This window comes from Fistularia commersonii, chromosome 5, assembly GCF_037954325.1.
Source record: "Fistularia commersonii isolate RoL2024-O1a breed Wild chromosome 5, RoL_Fcom_v1.0, whole genome shotgun sequence".
Lineage (NCBI taxonomy): Eukaryota > Metazoa > Chordata > Actinopteri > Syngnathiformes > Fistulariidae > Fistularia > Fistularia commersonii.
Window position 1 is genome coordinate 14871209 of NC_141288.1, and position 18297 is coordinate 14889505.

General features: G+C 36.4%; 1 protein-coding gene across 1 annotated transcript in view; it reads left to right on the forward strand.

Annotated features, from left to right (window-relative positions):
• LOC147234174 (proton myo-inositol cotransporter-like) overlaps positions 1 to 18297 on the forward strand; it is a 62061-nt gene that overhangs the window by 17625 nt on the left and 26139 nt on the right. Inside the window, exon 4 of the mRNA XM_086146970.1 lies at positions 14261 to 14369. Coding sequence (XP_086003096.1) covers positions 14261 to 14369 — 109 coding nt within the window. The remainder of the gene's footprint in view (positions 1 to 14260; positions 14370 to 18297) is intronic.

Sequence of the window (18297 nt, forward strand, 5' to 3'; positions counted from 1 at the left end):
ACTTCATGCACATGCACAGTGCATACATTCTATTAGCTCTAACATCTTGCTCAATCAGCTCGTAGATGAAGTTCAAAATCTAGAATTGAGAATTTTAGTCATCTGAAAAAAATGGCAGATAATTATGAAAGGTATTGATAAAGACATGTCCTAAACATCTGTTTTCAATGAAATAAGTAAAAATAAGTCCCAGTAGGAACTGAATGTTTTGAAAAGGAAAATAATAATACCAAACTAATTGATTAAGTAGGCTTACATTATGAAAATAATGCACCTTGGAGACTTCCGTCTTATTCTGGTGGCCGACTTTTAATAACTAAGATAATCCTTTCTAAGACCTCGCATTTATGAAATTTCGAATAAGGTGAATAAGGTTACATGTAAGATTGCTACAATTGCAAGATAGCATACAAGGAATACTTTTATAATATTTTATCATGTAATGTTTATTGAGATGTGCAGAATTTGCGTGTTGGTTTGTTACAGCTGGCCAATATTTAGCCAAAGTCGGGATTACCCATAGCCCACACACCCTACCCACAGACAGAAGTATAGAATGTCAGTATCCAATAAAACGGCAAGTCATTTTAGTTGGTGTTTATCAACTCCAACAGATGTGTTGAGCATAAGATATGGTACAATAATCTGATTCAATGCATGACTGGCTGTAGTATTTCAACTACAAAATTTAATATTTGAAAGAAGAGGATAAATCTTGCAGTTGTATTCGTTTAAGAATGTGTTCCTTTAGCACTTGCTATGAAACACCTCACCAACCTGAGGATGTTTTAGCACCCTTCTACCAATAAACTGAGTCTGCTTCACAGAGATAGGGAGGGGTCAAACACAAAGAGAAAGCAAAGAAAATTGAGGTAATTATGATGGAGAGCCAATATAGAGGTAGTGTAGCTGGTCAATCTTGTCAGCCATTATATGCCATTCTTCATGAGAAACTTCATAGTTCACTGTATTGAGTTTATCGATTTGTTTGGATGGCTTGTTCATCACAACTCATGTTCTAAGAAACACTGGCCAAGATCAGACATAAGTGTACAAAAACAAAGGGCATATGTGGTGATGCAGGTAGCATTATTTATCGATGGCCTCAGTACAGCAATGGAAAGGGTGTATATTCAAGCAAATTTTACATAAATATCAAAAGAAATGTTCAAATATTTTACATACTAATTGTTGAATAAATGACCAATACTATTTTCGGTTCAGTAAAAGATATGTACATTATCACATTTTATTAACAAAAAAAGGAATAAATTAATAAAATATGCATACCTTATTCTAAGACTCATGGCTATAAGGGTACTGGTACATCTAGTCATCAAAACATGTATCAAACATTACTGTGCTGATAAAAGTGAGATTAACCTAATGCAAATACTCCAAAACCATCTAATGAAAATGTCGTCAACTTAAACTTCCAAATCTTCATATTGACATTTATGGTGGTTTGCAGTTTAACAGTGGTGGGTTGCAGTTGGCCAATATTAAGAGTAATAGAAAATTCAAAGTGCAATTAATGTTTCATTCATGTCAAAGTGCCCATTTGAGTTCAGAAAGCATTACTGATACCAAGCTTTGTAGTCTGTCATTATTTTTTGAACCATTAAACTAGATTAAATATATGAATTCATGGCTACTCATGTTCACTGTCATGTAATGAATGTTAATATTCAATGAAAGAAACATTCATTTGAGATGATGTTTATTTGATTCTGACAAATGCATTAACAGAAAAGTAAAACCATCTGATGCAAATAATCACTGACTGTATGGCAACTACTTATTTAAAAAGCCATTCTAGGGGAAGTTAAAATGATATCTGAAACAAGTTACACACTTCTATTTGTGTCAATGTTGACTGGATTTTCTCTTGCTTGAATCATTTAGAGCCCTTGTGAGAAGGAGCCAAGCCAGGAGTTTTTTTAGCTGCAATAACAGAACATTGACCTGAAATCCGCTAAACACTTTATGGACCTGAGGAAGACTGCCAGGTTTGGTGGTAATTGTCTGTTGGCCCATCAATATATGTCATTCCATTTATAGTCCACAGATTAACTGTCAAATCACTTTTGATCAATGTCTGTTAAGAACAGCATGGTTGTGAAACAGCTGCAGCTAGGAACCAAGATAATGTATAAAAGCGAGCCTCAGTTGAAAAATGTAAATACACAGAATGTGGCTATTGTTGAAATTGATTCTCAAACAAATCCCATCTTTATATTTCATTCAAATTAAATAAAAAACACATTTTTAAATATTTCAAAATATCAATATCATGATTCACAGTCAGTAATCTATTTCAGACACACCTGACGCAGTTGATGGGTTGAGGGAGTTCTACCGTCTCCTTCCATTGCAGTTCTAAATCTACCAAGGATCTTTAATAATTCAGAATGCTTGAACATTTTATGAAACTCAGCTGCAGCTCTTGAAATCAATGTCATACAGCCCATTTCTTGGAATTGATTATATGAAGATTTTTGTTTGATATTCACCTGCTTTCAAGTGAAGTTAGAAGCAACTAGTTGATATTTAATTATGAATATTGATCAATCCACCTTTGGTTCATTGCTTTAATCCCTAAGAGACCTCATTGAATCTAAAACTGCTTCAGGCACGGTCCTTTGTTGTAATCTGCTTAGTTCAGTATTGTTGCCAAATCCCTTATGAGTTCCCTGCCATAGTTGTAATATGAACAAACATTATGACAGCAGAATAATATGTTCTCCCCACATCTCTGTCAGTCAAAAAAATCCAGGAAACTGTGGGGCTCTAGGAAGGGATGTAAGGAGATAAGTTTGAAATGGAAAATTACATGCTAAATAAGTCTTGCAAGCTGCTGATGAACAATATATTCAACTTAGCTTTATTTAGGTAAATAATTCATTAAACAAAATCAAAATAAAAGCACAGATAAATATAATTACTTTGTGAAGATAAGGTTAAATTTTATGCTATCACAAAATTACTATTGTTAACAATACTGAAGAAACATGGTTTAATGGGAAAAAGATAATAATTTCAAATTTTACATACGCGTGTGTGTGTGTTTGTGTGTGTGTGTGTGTGTGTGTGTATGTGTGTGTGTGTGTGTGTGTGATATGATAACCCTACTCATTGTCATGGGGACAGGTGCTCAGGTGCAAAGTCATGAATCTCAATAACTCATTAGATTGATTACCTGCAGACTTCAAAATGGTCAGTGCATTTATTACTGGCCATAAAACAAATAGGAGGGAATTATAGAAGGAGTAGATGGGTGCTCAGTTTGTGAAAGCACCTGTAAAAGCTGTAACTTCTCATGGGTTTTTTAGTTTGCTTTTTTTGTTTTGTTTTAGGGGCATTTCCCTCACTCAACTGCAACAATGAAAGACTCAAGTGTTCAACTCCCTATGGACACCATTTTTTCTCACCGCAACAGCTGTTTCTCCAGGTTTTCAAAGTAGCAGTGGGGCACAAATCTAAGGGGATTGGAGCAATAACATGGAAAAAGTTTCAGTGAGAAAAATGGTTGGGCTCAGGCATAACTATCTCAATAGGAACTGGTGGTTCAGCAACAGTAACAAAAATAAGCCTGAATGGCTATCAAATCTTACAATAAGCAATAAACAATGAGCTGAGTATCTGGCTCATGGCATCATTGAAGGTTTTAATTCATTGCATCAGTACACCACTTGGTCTTTGAGAATCCCTCACGTTGTCAATGCATTGTCTGTGGCAGGGTCAAAGTCATCAAGATATACATTTTAACATTTTGAATTTTAATTTTAAAATATACATAACAAAAAGGTAAGTCTACTGCACAAATTGCCAGTTTATTTGTCCTTATCTTAGAAACATCAGGTCACCCTGCGTAAAACAAGCTTGCGTGAATGAGACAAATCATGGTGTTTTCCTGTTCCAATCAATGCTCCATCTGATACCATCCAATACAGGTAACCACTGTTACAAACAGAAACATTAGATATTAGATTCCATTATATCTAGGTATATATATATGTATGTATAATAGAATAATAGAATTTTATATATACACATATATATTATCATTAAATATGATTAAAAGTGAAGAACTTAAATCATTAATTTAAAAAAATACATATACATATGTGTGTGTGTGTGTGTGTGTGTGTGTGTGTGTGTGTGTGTGTGTGTTTGTGTATATACAAGTATATATATTATTCAAGGGAATAATGGTATAAAGGATCGTGTTTCCTGGCTCATTATACTCTTCAGTTATTATGCTTCTCTTGTTAAAATAACCCCTGTGATTGGTATAGCATTGAATCCAATTTGAGTATTGTGATACTGAACTATTGTTATGAAATCAACATGATTGCAATTTGGCAATACTAATAGAATTCAAGAACCACTTTGATGAAAAAAAAAATGCAATGAAATACAGCAGGTAGCTGTATTCACTGTTTTTTGAAATGAAGGGGTAAGATTTGACAGTCTTGATGTTTTTTTTAAGGAAAGCTCAAGCAGGAACCCTGTCTCAGTTGTACAGTTGTTCAGGTCCACTCCAATATCCATCCAATTATTTTGTGTGAAGGCTGCTCAGACAAGTGAATGACAGTTATTCATGCAAAGCAGTGTTTGTTAAAATTGGATTAACTTGTTTTCCGCTAAATTTCACCTCCTGGGGATCATAAGATGGAATAGGTGTCGGGATGCAGTGGCTTGGTCAGGAAAATCAGCATGTTGCTTGTACAAGTTGCTTTAATATTGATAATAAAGACATCAGTCGTCATACCATAGCATTAACCTTTTAAGCCCCTTAACCCCAGGCCCGTTTTGCAGTGACAAACCTTTCGGCTCTGTCTTTACTATACAATGTTATTTTGTTATTTTAAAGCTTCAAGAAAAACTGATGTTTTCAGTCCTTGTTTTTTTTTTACTTTTTGCTTAATTTCTCAGCTTATCCTGATGACCAGGCAAAATGAGTGCTGCTCATTTTCCTTTTTGACAATCAAATCCTTTACTCTATAGACTATCCACTACTCTCTTGCATAGTCATATTGAGAGCATAAGTTGCACCCCCTGCTGTCATAAAGGTTATACCTGTAGCTTTTTGAAGTGCAGAAGGCACTCCCATTCCATATAGCTTAACCAACTCTTTCCCCAGTGACTCTCTTAGAAATGTTAATGTACTAAATCAATGTTGCCTTTATCAGTAAGTTCTGGTATTACTCATCTCTCGCTCAGACTGGCCCACAAATTGGTCCTACTCCCATGTGGTTGAAGACTGACTCTTGACTTGAATAAGTCTGAATTAAACATGTGCAATTATACCCCAAATACTGCTGCTGTCATTCACCTATCATTTAACCTGCTTTCAATTCACTTTTGGTAACTTAATTCATTCCAATTGAATGTAGTAGTTTGTAAATAGCATTTGAGATGATGCAGTGCACTTCACAGTGCTTCCAAAAAATCTAAAAGATGTATGAAATCAAAGTCTAGAACCGTTGTATTATGCAAGATCGTTGAAATACATACAGTAATGTGCTTGTTTTCAAACTAGACAAACAAAGGCTACCACTAAAAACAATTCAAAAAACATTTGAAAGTCTTTCCCCTAAAGATCATTTATGATATATTATATCTCTGTTTGTCAGTTTGGCATTGAATTGTATGATTTCTGAAGTTGTTTAGGAATTTTTGCTTTTCATTGCTATCAAGCCCTCTGGCCCTCAAAAATGAACCCCCATTACAAAATGATTAGTCTGACCCATTCTTGAAAATACATTTTGCAATTACAATAATGCCAATATGTTATTGTTCAGTCATATTTGGATTTTATCAAATTAGTATCTGCGAAACATTTTCAAAAGACAGGCTTATCTCACTGCTAGGTATCTCATTTCGCACAAAACTGAATATGGCACTAAATATAAATTTGCTCTGAACCCCTTCGCCAATGTATTAAAACCGGAAAAAAAATTGGTGCAAGAAATTAAACTACATGTCATTGTTGGTTTCTCAGTGTATCTCCTCAAACCTCTGGGAAGCAACTTTAGTCATCACAGGATTTGGTCACTGCTCTGCCAAACAAAAAGTGGACAAATATTGACATATAGAGGAAAAAAAAGGTTCATGAATAAAAGTTATTAAATGTGTAAGTATAAAGGTAAAAATGGAATGAACTCAGTGTGCACTATACTCAATGTGCACTATAGGATGCATGACAGACAGTTTCAGTTTGTTTGTTTTTTGATCTTGCATTAATATTCATTTAAAGATTTTCTAGGCATCTGTTTAAAAATGCTGTCTGACTGCTAAATAATAGAAACCAAGGATTAAGGTTGAAATGAATGTGCCCATGAGCTGTGTTTTCCTTTTTATGCCAAGGTTTGCTTCTATATTGATTCCTGATTGTATAACCAGGCTGTGACTCTCAGGACAGTGAAACATTCCCCTGTCTGGCTACATTTCTGCTTCTATTTATCTTTCTGTCTCCTGTCTTATATCTGTTCTACATCTGAATTACCCATTTATTTTATCTTTCATGTTAAGCGCAATTGCAGAGGCAACATTACATTCTGACAAAACTAAGACAGTGCATTGTACTGCTTTGGTATAGTTAGTTCAAGACATAAGAATTTATCATAGATTGACATTAAGACTACTAAGACTACTAAGGTTTCTGAAATCTGTTTGTCTTCCAGTTCCATCACTGTTATCTGGCTGGTGAGGCACTGACGTCATCAGTCAGATTTACAAACATATGAACCCGAGCTTATTCACCATTTTATTGGCAGCAGTTAACGTGTTTTGTTTAAAAAAAATCATATCAGCATTCTTTACATATACAAACTGTAGCATAGAAAAAAGCATATTAAAAAAAACGTTATTATCTCTTACCTTTACTTATGAATGAAGTCCATGCGGCGCTGAGCAGTTTTCCTTTACCTTAGCATTGTGGATGCTGATGTTGAGTCTTTTTAGCAGCAGTTTTTAGCGCGATTTGACTTTGAATGTGCGTGGCCGACCGCTCATGTTGGATTGTCAGAAGTTGAGAAAAGACTGCAGGAAAAGCAGAAAAGGCACTTTCTTACTGGACATCCACACACCCAGCCTTTTCGAGTGTACCACTCCGTTTGAAAGGACCGTGTCTTCTGTCTCCTAGTCTGAAGCAAATCCGTTAGCGCCGGCGTCGGTCTTCCCTTACTTATTATCTCCTGCTTTGACTGAATGTCCAGTTTAGAATTTTTTTCAGTTTAGCTATGTAGTGCTCCATTTTTGAAATAAAGCCGAGCAAGAGCAAAAAATGACTGGGTGGCTGCACTTGACTTGCTACGTGTTTACAGTAGCTTGCTATTTCAAATTCTATTATTCTTCAGCAAAGTCCCTGGGATCACCAGTGCCCCCTACAATGAGGCCCCGTCACTGCGTGCCTCACTTAGTGTGCCTTCGCTGCCGCTTCACGATCGCTCGGCACGAGAAACACGTTACAGTTGTTGACGAAAAAGAATATACATATCAGCTAAAGTATAGAAATGTAGTTAATGTATTAGTGCTTGAAGTGTTTGAAAATTTCAACAGTGACACCCACAGAGACAGCAATACGGTCTCAGCCGCATAGCATGGCAGCGCAGTTATTGGGCTATTCATAGCGGGCTCTGCTATGTGCCGCGTCACCGCAGGGCTCTTCTACATATTTAAACGCTAAATGTGATTTTTTTTTTCAGCGATTTTGCAAAAAAACAACTAAAAATGGCAACATTAGGTTGAAAATAACTTTATAGTACACTGAATAAATAGAACCATTCAAATTATTTTTTCATTTTACTTTTTTTCTTTCCATGCCAGGTGAGGCCCGGCATGGGGGGTGGAATTTTTCACTGCAACTGCCAAACTTGCTGAGGATTTTCAGTCCTGTCTGTTTCATACCACTTGATCTTTGCTTTACTTCAATTCACTTCTTCCTGACTGATTTGAAATGATATTGGCAAGTGGGAGAACAGCTCAAATTGCTGTGGATTTCTTGCCTGGAGCTGAACAGTGTGATTCCCAAATTGAAAATTATCATTCTGAGCCATAAAATCATAAACATTAGCTGCGGATTTTTCGTCAGATCCACATATTATTGGTTTTCTCTGGCAGCCTCAATTCTTTATATCAAACTTATTTAAAAAAAAAAAGAAAAAAGCTGTGGCTCCAGTTCGAGGCATCTGTGATGACCGGAAGCGCTGACCAGCATGTTAGTGGTAGGAATGAAGTACACAGAAAGAACAATACTTTGTTTTGTGTTCTATTAACCATCTCATTATATCCATGATTTTCTCCACAAGCTCAGTTTGTTTGAATGAAGAAAAGGGGTCTGTTGAGTGATCAATTAATTAACTTTAGGATTTCATTCGGTTTTTCCTATTATTTTTAATGTTGCGTTTCCCTTCATTTAAAAATAATTATAGACTCTTTATAGTCTTTTACTGAAACCTTGTATCCTATTTATATTTTTTACCCTAAAACAGTCTTGCAGAGTCTTATCTAAGTTCCAATGATGTTTATTTTATTTTTTTATTTTCATTATTTTACTTTCAAATAGTAAATACAAATAGTGCGTTTAAAGATCTTGTCCATGCCAGGAGTCTGATAAGAGTCGTACTGATTCTAATTATTGTTTGATTATTTTTTAATTGAGGAATAACATTTCTAAAACAAGTCAGTTTTCTCCCTCTTTCTGACTGAGACAAATGTGCTGAAATTGCATTAATTTTGTATAATCTATCAGATTGATATAATAATAAAGTATAAATCAGTGTTAAGCAAGTAGAGGAAAGGGATGCCAGAGTCTTTGATGTGTAGGACAGCCACTTCTATTCATTTATCTAAGTATCTGTTCAGCTCCTGGTAACCAAAGGTCCCTTAGTAATCTTTGATAAACACAGATGCTCCCCTACATCTGCACCCACTTTAGAAGGTGTTTATCCATTATGTGTATCCAGATGTGTATCTAAGTAAAGAAATAAAACCAAAGAAGATGTTACATTACTTACAGAATGTGAGACGTGCCTAGGAGGAAATCAGTTTAGCTCATTAAGCAACCAGTAAACAAGAGAGAGTATCCTTATGGTGTCTAATGGATATTCGCCCAGTAGTACGTTAAGTAAGTTATTACATAGTATTTTTAGATCAATTATAAACTTTAGTGGTTCAAGGAAGTCATACAGTTCTGAACCAAGAAAAATGACTGCTATTCCAGATTGTATCTTACAGCTAAGTAGATGTGACATTTTCTTCTTTGCCTCCTCTAAAACACGTCGTAAAGTTTATTGTATTATGATGCAAATTCACCTTAAATTTTGGTAAGTTACTACCTTGTTCCCATGTCATTGTGTGTTTTTTTCAAACCCTTTAACCAAGAAGTTTGCCAAAGGTGAAAAATTGCCAACTTTTGTGTGAAGAAACAACCAGTGCATAATTTAACGACTCTGCAAGGTCTTTCCAATCTTCTTTGTGCAAATTGGAACAAAACAATGAGTTCAAGGATCTATTTGTAGACTTGAATCTAACATGTTTTCTAACATCCAGCTGAAATACTGAACTGAAATTACTCTTGTCGGTACTATATACACAATGTTTCAATAAAAACACATTGTTATTACCCATTGGTGGACACAGTTTGCTCTGATCTTGCTCTGATGTAGGGTTGTTGAAAGAAATTTTCTATTAAAGAGAATGATATGATGAGCTGTTGAGACACAAAGGGTCTTTCAAAGTCTCTATCTAGCACAATCCAGCAGACAATACTCTCATGACCTCTCGACCAGCAACTTCTCCGGGTTATTAAACATTACAGCAGTGTCTGCAATGACAGAAAAAGGCCAAGTGCTAATACCATACACCACTGGTAGGGAGTGTATATCCTTTGCTTGTTTTTTCTCTAAAACACATATTTTCTAAATACTAACATCCCATTAGTAAAGCATTCATGATTTATATAACATAATGAATTGCTGGAATTCATCTTCCTGTCAGAGGGGAAAAAAGGAATCTAAGTGGATAGATGACAGAAATAAATGGCGGGGTCAGAGTAGGGTGACAGATTTCCCACTGAGGTTTCGGGTTTTGATTCCAACCCGATTGGTCACAGAAGTAAAGCCTGCTTCCTGTTACTTCTATCTTTGTGATTCCTACTGCACCTCCATCTTCCAACTCCCCGGGTAGCTCTCTTTTCTCGATTGGCCTTTGTTCAGCACTAGCTATCATACCTCCCCAAAAGACCCTATTGATCATTGCCGATACACAGACATGGTGGATGGTGTATTCATGAATGGACATTAACAAGTCTACATTTGATTGAAGGCAATCAGGTATTGTAGCCACTTTAGAAAACCACAGGTGTTCTGCAAGGAAATATGCCCTCCGACTCCTCCTCCCCAATAGCTATTTTCTCCACTCTTCCCCCACAACCGAAGTATATTTTATTGGGATTTAGCAGGTGTTTTAGGCATGAATGAAAAAAAGCTACTGTCAGGACTAATGGTCTTTTGTGGATGTTGATTGGCTGTGGGGGCCATTCAGATGCTTCCTGAAAGCAGGTAGCTTAAGAAAATAGCTAATTGGAGCTTCCTTCAGTGAATATCAAAGAGAAGAAAGGGGGAGACAGACCCTGCCCTCATTAAAAACACATTCTAGACGGTCTCTCCAAACAGATTTTATAATGTTATGATCTTAGACTGGGGGTATAGGTGTGCATTCTTGGATGAATGCTGATCAGATGTGAAATAATGGGAGATCTGTTCATAAAGTGAGGTGAAGAATGATCACAGACCCCTTGCGTGTCCGTCAACATGCAAAGACTTATGTCCGTTACATTAATTTGATATATATATTTCTTTGAGTGTGTGTATATATTTAGCACCATAAATAGTGGTATTGCTGTTGTGCAAGTGTATTCAATCTCATGCAGCACATTGAGACTTAATCACTGTTGCTCGTGGACGTGTTTTTTTCATAGCAGTCCCTTCTTTTCAGTATGAAATCTGATACAATTACAACATGATGGTGTTCAGCTGAGGATATGGTGCGTATTTTTTGAGTCACTATATGCATGTCAGTACATAAATAGGAGGGAGCACAAAAGTGTTATTGTGTTTTTTATTTCTGTGCTTATATAAGTTACTTGCATACATTTTTTTCAATGTCGACTTCAATGGTTGAAAAGGAAAAGATAAAATTATATTTTCTTTGATTGGATGGTGTATTTGTCTGTTTGGTAGAGTCTTCAGCCAGCCACTCTTGATAGTTGTGTTAATAGTTGTGATAGATGTGAATCCTGGTATCAGCTAATCAGATAACAGTCATCTTCCTCGGTGTCTGGGGATGAGTCCACTAGGTTAGCATCAAGGAAATGGCTCAACCCATAAACACACCACTTTCTCTTCACAGTCTGATGTTGGAGTTTTAGTTCACATTGAAGCTTGACCTTAAATTGCTGAAGCTTTTGTAAACTCTTGGGAAATATAAAGCAATGTGCAGAGAAGAGATTTGAAAATTAATCAGACAGAAATGCAGCCTCACAGATTTAAAACAGCTTATATTTTAAACCGGTAGCTGAGAATAAACTAAATAACTTTTATTGACTTATGATCTAGATATAGCCCTGTCCTGAGAACTGCTGGCGTCACAAACATACTTAACAAAGTTTGAACTAATTATATATTTTGAAATATATGAGACCATTAGCTCATGATAGCATGCCGGTGATCCTAAGATATGCACCAATTAATATGAAGGAAGAATGAGTAACTGCTGTGAAAACTGACTTAAAAACAAGCTATGTTAAAAAGCTATGTTTTTTATGATTATGACATGAATTATCATGGTCTGGTAAGCCAAAGAAGTTGGCCCCTGAGAATCGAATTTACGTTTGTTTGTGTGTTCTATTTTTTAATAACCACATCAGTGATAAAACATTTTGAAAGATTTTGCAACTATAAGTTTTGTGAGGATATAAATACAGATTCTGGTCATTTGCATTTCATAAATGAAAAATCTATTGAATTTGGATGAAAGTTAAATTAAAACAACGAATCATAATGTTTCACTTCCAACAACCTCTCTGTGAGTTCTGAATAATTCCTCCTATATAGTTAAAAGGAAACCAAATTGCTTCTTGGGCCAATTTCTAGACAAATAGTTAAGTGTCTAAAAGCTTCTTTCAGCAATTTTGAATTGGATAGCATTAGAGATGATGATGTCCTTCCAAGAAATCTGACATGCTGCCATTAAAAGGAAAGTTTGCACAGATATCGTGAGTCGGGGCTTCCACTTTTCTTTCCTGTTCCTCCCTTCTTGTCTGGAATGTCCACTGGTCCTCCCACAGGCAGCTGCTCCCACATAATATATGTGCAGGCTCACGTATTCCAATATGTTTGTATGCACTTGTGTCTCCGGAGCTGTAGCCACTGACTGTGTGTGGCAACATTAGTTACATGTGGATTGTGTTGGGGCATTTTTGTGTATGGGAACAGGCTGTTTATATGATGTCTATCGCATAGACATCAGACAAACAAGCCTCTCTCTTTATCTGGCAGCTTCATGCCTGTCTACTCGCGCTCTCATCTTATTAAAACTACTATTCCCAGAGGACTCGCCTGTCTCTGTGTGTTGAAGATCAGTCTGTCTCAGCAGCGAAGCCAAGTGGGAGATCTCCAGGCCACAGCCCCCATTAAATATTTGTTTCATCCAAAACTGAGATCTCTACCATCTGAAAGGGGAAAAGGGAGCAACTGTGTCATGCTGATATTTCACACTTTTGCTCCAATAATGCAAGATGAACAAAGGCATCAAGGCCTACTGAATAAACTGATATGTATCCCTTTTTATAGCAAGTAATAAATGAGTTTTCAATAAAAAAAAATAACATGAAAAGTAAAAGGTCAGATCACAGTGACTCTGGATATTTTTAGAAAATTTAAACTAGAATGGAGCAACTCTTCATAATGATTTTAAATGGATCGCTAGATTTAAATTAACAGTTGAAACACAGTCTCTGAATTTTATAATATGTACATGGTTTTAAATGAAATCCAGAAATCCAAAGTATTTTCGTATTTTCAACAACTATTCTATATCCTTACATGTCCAAGAGGTAAAAGTCTGTATTTTGAATCTGTTGTCTCAGACCCTCATGCTTGTCAGAAGTTAACTTCAAACAAACAGCAAGGGGGCAGCAGCCTGAGACATTCACCTTCCTGCTAACTAAGGGTTGTGCATTCTAGCTATTTGGTTTCCTCTGTGGTTTTACGCATGTCTCATGGTAGTTTCAGAACCATGGACAGCACTTTGTGTCATAGCAGCCACATTCACAGTAGCCTCTGGAAATGAATAAATCAACAGAAACAACAAGTCAGTATGTTTGCAATTTGGAACCCTAAATTCTACTGATATGGAATTTAAATTGGATAGAAAATGGGTCTAATTTGAAGGGGGATACAACAAAATTATGGGAAATTCATTTGGAAAACTAGATTCAAAGCAGAGCTTAAAGAGTATTTTTTTCTGATCTGGACTGTTTAAATCTGATTCAAAAACAGAGCAAAAAGTACCAAGAGATGCTTCCCAGTAAGAGTTCAAACTGATCTACCATGTTCTATTGAACATGCAGGTAAAACTCTTTTATTGTGCTTCAAATATATTGAAATGCAGTAAGATCCCATTAAACAATTATTTATGAAAATTATCTGGTCTACTGACTGACTGATATATTGACTGACTGTTTATATTTTGACCAACTTTGATTATAGTATCTTGGAAGCATACTTTCCTGTTTCTTGAGCGATATGCCAAGTTTGGTCTGCTCTAGAATACAATGGAACTGAAAGAAGCTTTGTCTATTCTGCTCATCATAATCAAATCATAATAAGACGTAAATTGAAAACTCTCCTGGAAGTGTCTTATTCCACAAATCATTGTCACATTTCTACGCATTTTTCTCAGTTATTGCATCCAATGCGTATCTGACACAAGGTATATGATGCCATCTTCCTGTCTGTATTCTGCAGTGTCCTAATCGACATATTAACCAGTGTGTAAAAAATACAATGCTAAAAAACACATGTTAGTAATGTGAATATCCTGATTTTAAGATAATCTAGACTTTACACTAATTTAGACTGCTTATGGAGGACAGACTTGACATTATGTAAAAGTCTGTCCAATGCAATTTGTATTCACATCATGCAGAAATTTAGATATATTTCTTGGGTGCTTCTGTTTATTTCTACAGATGGCCTGGTGATCTGGCGGATGCTAACCTACCCCCCTACGCGTCGAGCCCTCCTGGTGGGCTGTGGCCTTCAAATGTTTCAGCAGCTTTCTGGCATCAACACTGTCATGTGAGTGGAACGTACTTTCAGCTCAGGTGACCATCAAAGATAGTGCTGTTTCCAGTATAAACAGCATGAGTTCAGCAGGTCTATCATAAACCTTTGTGTGAAACCCTGCTGCTGTCAACTTAGTTTAAACAGGGGGCAACTGTTGCTCAGTGGGAAGAATGGGTGTCTCTCCATTCAGGAGATTGTTGGTTTGATCTACAGCCCATGCTGTCCAAAGTCTTAATGGGCAAGACACTGAATCCTCAGTTGTTCCTGCTTAGATTGTAAGATTAGATTAGTTGTCTGCTTAGATCCTGCACTGTAGTTTTGCTTCCATCGTTGTGTGAATGTGTGTGTAAATGCATGAATGTAGTGCAGTGTAAAGTGCTTTTAAAAACCACAAGGTGACGAAAGCAGAATATGAGTGGAGACCATTTAAATAAGAGAAACTGACCATTATATACTGCCTCTCTAAGCAGAACAGTTGTGTCTGCAGTGCCCTTTTTACTTCAACCCACAGTCCACAATATGTTCAGTCCCTCAACAAGAAACACATGATTTGAATTCATACATAATTATGACTACTTTGGCCAAACAGCATAGAATGGGACACAATATTCTTTTGAAAGCCCACTGAAAAGCATACAAATATTTATTAAGTGACTGACACTTATCTGTCAACCCACCTATGAGTGTGAAATTGGTACTTCTATTACAGCACTTCATACACAGAGCTGTTTTTGCTATAATCACTCCATTTAGGAACATCATGAGCACATTACCGTTAAATTTAAAGATGTGTCGCTGCAAAAAAGTGTTTGTCCAAACAGGCCCAATGAATACCCACTTCTCCTCATGAAACATTTGTGAAGCCTAAATTCAAATCCTCTTTGACTGCTTCTTCTGTCTGTGTTTGCTGATGAGTTTGTGCAAATGTTTTTGGTACCATTTTCCTTCAGATCACAGAGAAATGTGCATACATCACTTGTTTACACATTCACTCGAAGTGTAACAAACAAAAAAATGTGATACTAAACCAATAGACTCCTCCGGGGGTGGGAAGGGGCTTTTTGACATTGAAAAGGAGGAAAAATCATAGGTTTTATTACATTCATTTGCTGTTCATTACACCTGTGTTGTACACTTTCCTGTCAAAAAGGCCCCAGTGAAAAAGGTCCACCACCCAACTTGATGGTGAGTAATCAGTGATATCAGAAAAATGAAATTTTATCTGGGAGACTTTCTCACTCATTAACTTTAACATACTGAGATGAAGTTTGTACTTGTTGGCGATGTTTGAGAATGTTTTTATTAATTTCATTAGTTAATCAAACGATGATGTACAACCCTAAATCTTTGACACTAGCCTTCCTGTGTGACAGAGAAGAGATGGAGACAGATGTATTTGGTTTAGTGCCACATCATTAAGCCACAAAAGATCCCGCTCCTCTTTCATAACATCTAGTCCCCTGTGCATGGACAGAGCAGCTTTTCTCTTTTATTCTTCTTATCACCTCATCTGTCCCTCTCAGTTCCCATCTTAGATGAACTGTATGACATTCTCTATAAACAATCCTTGAATGTGCTGTTACTACGCAACCACTGGAATCAAATAGTGCTTTAATTTAAATGGATGTATGATTTTAAATACAAGATACTGTGACTTGGTTGCCCATATTTGTGCACCTGTGTGTGGCTGACTGTGTGTGTGTGTGTGTGTGTGTGTGTGTGTGTGTGTGTGTGTGTGTGTGTGTGTGTGTGTGTAAGTGAGTAAAATACCTTGATACTTGTTTCCGTCTGACCTGTACTTTCTGTTTACCGATTTCCAACCTACCCCACTATGCAGTAATCCATATCCTGCTCCAAGCAAAGAAGACACTATTCGTCACAGCTCCCCTTTCTGTCTTTGACTTTTCGATCTGCCAGTCAGTGTGACTGATTTCCAGCCTTTCCAAAGAGGCCTGCCTGCTAGTTTATCTTTGTCAGCAGTGACCCATTTACCCTAAGTAATGATTTGTCATCGAGATGTTAAGATTGCACTGGCATTAAAATGTGTCTCCAGTGTGCAGATTGAATTGTGATTGACTTTCATTTGCACATTTGTGATTACTGATTCAAAAACAGCACTAAAGAGCTCAGTAATGTTAAAAACTATTTACATAAATTTGATTTATCAACCTTTTCAGTTGTCACAATATCAGAAGTTTCCTTGTGAAATTATTAAAAGACGTTATCTTAAAATCCTTTAATTTGGTTATCATAATCTAGTTTTACCTTCAGGTTATTCATGTTATTTGATGTTTGAGTGAAGTTACATCCTTACTATTAACACAGTATTAATTGCAATAGAGAACTCCATTTCTAACAGGTCTTCGATGAAGCTAAAGTCAGTAGAATGCATTGATCTTGGCTGGAGGAGCAGCATTCAGTGGTGTTAATTTTTGACAAAGTTAGAAACAGAGTTTACCTTAAGTTGTTGGTTTCTGTTTTTTTGCTATCACTCATCTTGTGTTCTTCTTTTCTGTGTCCTGTCTGTCTCCACATGGCTTATTGTTTCCATGCAAGGCCGTCGGGCTTGTGCTATTAGCAGGTGAAATAAAAAGGATTTCTGCAGAGCCGTTAAATCAGCCAGAAACAAGTATTTCTGTCCCCAGCTGTTTTTTCTGATTAAACCAGCAGACTACTGCTGAGGTGAAAAAGAGGGGCAATGAGAGGAGTTTGCTGAAGGGTGGAAAAAGGAAAAGGGAGAACAAAAAAGAAAAAGGAAGGACAAAAAAAGGACAGAACGTCGCTCTGCTCATCCAAATTGGTCTGGGGATTTGACAGGAGAATATTGATGGTTGATGAGTTCGGATTTTTTTCATTTTGAGTTGTTCTTGTGCACAAAGGATTCATATTCAAGTCCTTATTAATACATTGTCTCCCTTGATGTCTTTCCTCATGTGAACTTAAAGTTCACTCTCCTTGTACTAAGAAGTAAGCATAGAATTCAATGAAGTGTCAGCCGATAAGCTAAAACAGTGAATTAAACCTGATTCCTGTCACTTTCTGTTATCAATTGTGAAACGTGGTTTTGTAGTTGTTGTTGATAATTGGTTTTAAATGCCTCAAGATTTTTGCAAACTTCATGATATGTACTGACAAATGTTTAGAGCAAATTACTTTACTGTCATTAGACCTTTCAGGCCAAGCAGAATGTGAAAAATGTGCAATGCTGCAGTCAGGTTTACATATAATATATTATCATAGCTTTTTTTTTTCACTACATTTTTGTTTTGCTAAGTGGCCAAAAATTATTCAGGAGACGGGTGCAAATTTTCTAATACCACTAGTGCTGACAGTTGTATTGGTCATAGCTAAAATTATACAATAATAATATCTTACTCTGTTACAGATTACGTAATGCAACCAAACCGGAAGAAGGCTCTACTAAAGAGAAGCTTTGTAATGGAATGCTCGACTCCCAATCTGCTTTTTAGTGACTCAAGGGAGCACGGTTAGCCCTTGGTCCTGGGAGTGCAATAATCTGACTGGTTGATAGGGTTCTAAGAGTTCTTTTTGATATAATACCGCCTTGTCATATAGGGCTTCATAGGCAGGGAGAAGGATTTGAAATTCCACTCTATGGGGGCCGTTTCAGAGAAGTCAACTCTGGAGATTAGGATCCTTCAAACTAGTTCGTTTTAGGACACGTGCAGCAGAATTCTGAATGAGCTGGAGTCTTAAATGACTTATTAGAACAGCTTGACAACAGTGGATTACAATAATCCAGTTTGGAAGTGAGAAAATAATGAATTTTGTTTTATCTGCATCTTTTTGAGACAGAATATGACTTATTTTTCCAATATATCATGTGTGAAAGAAGACTCAAATGATGATAGGTAAGGCTGGGTGTCATCTGCATAGCAGTGAAAATTTAACCCATTCTTCCCCTTATGATATTACCTAA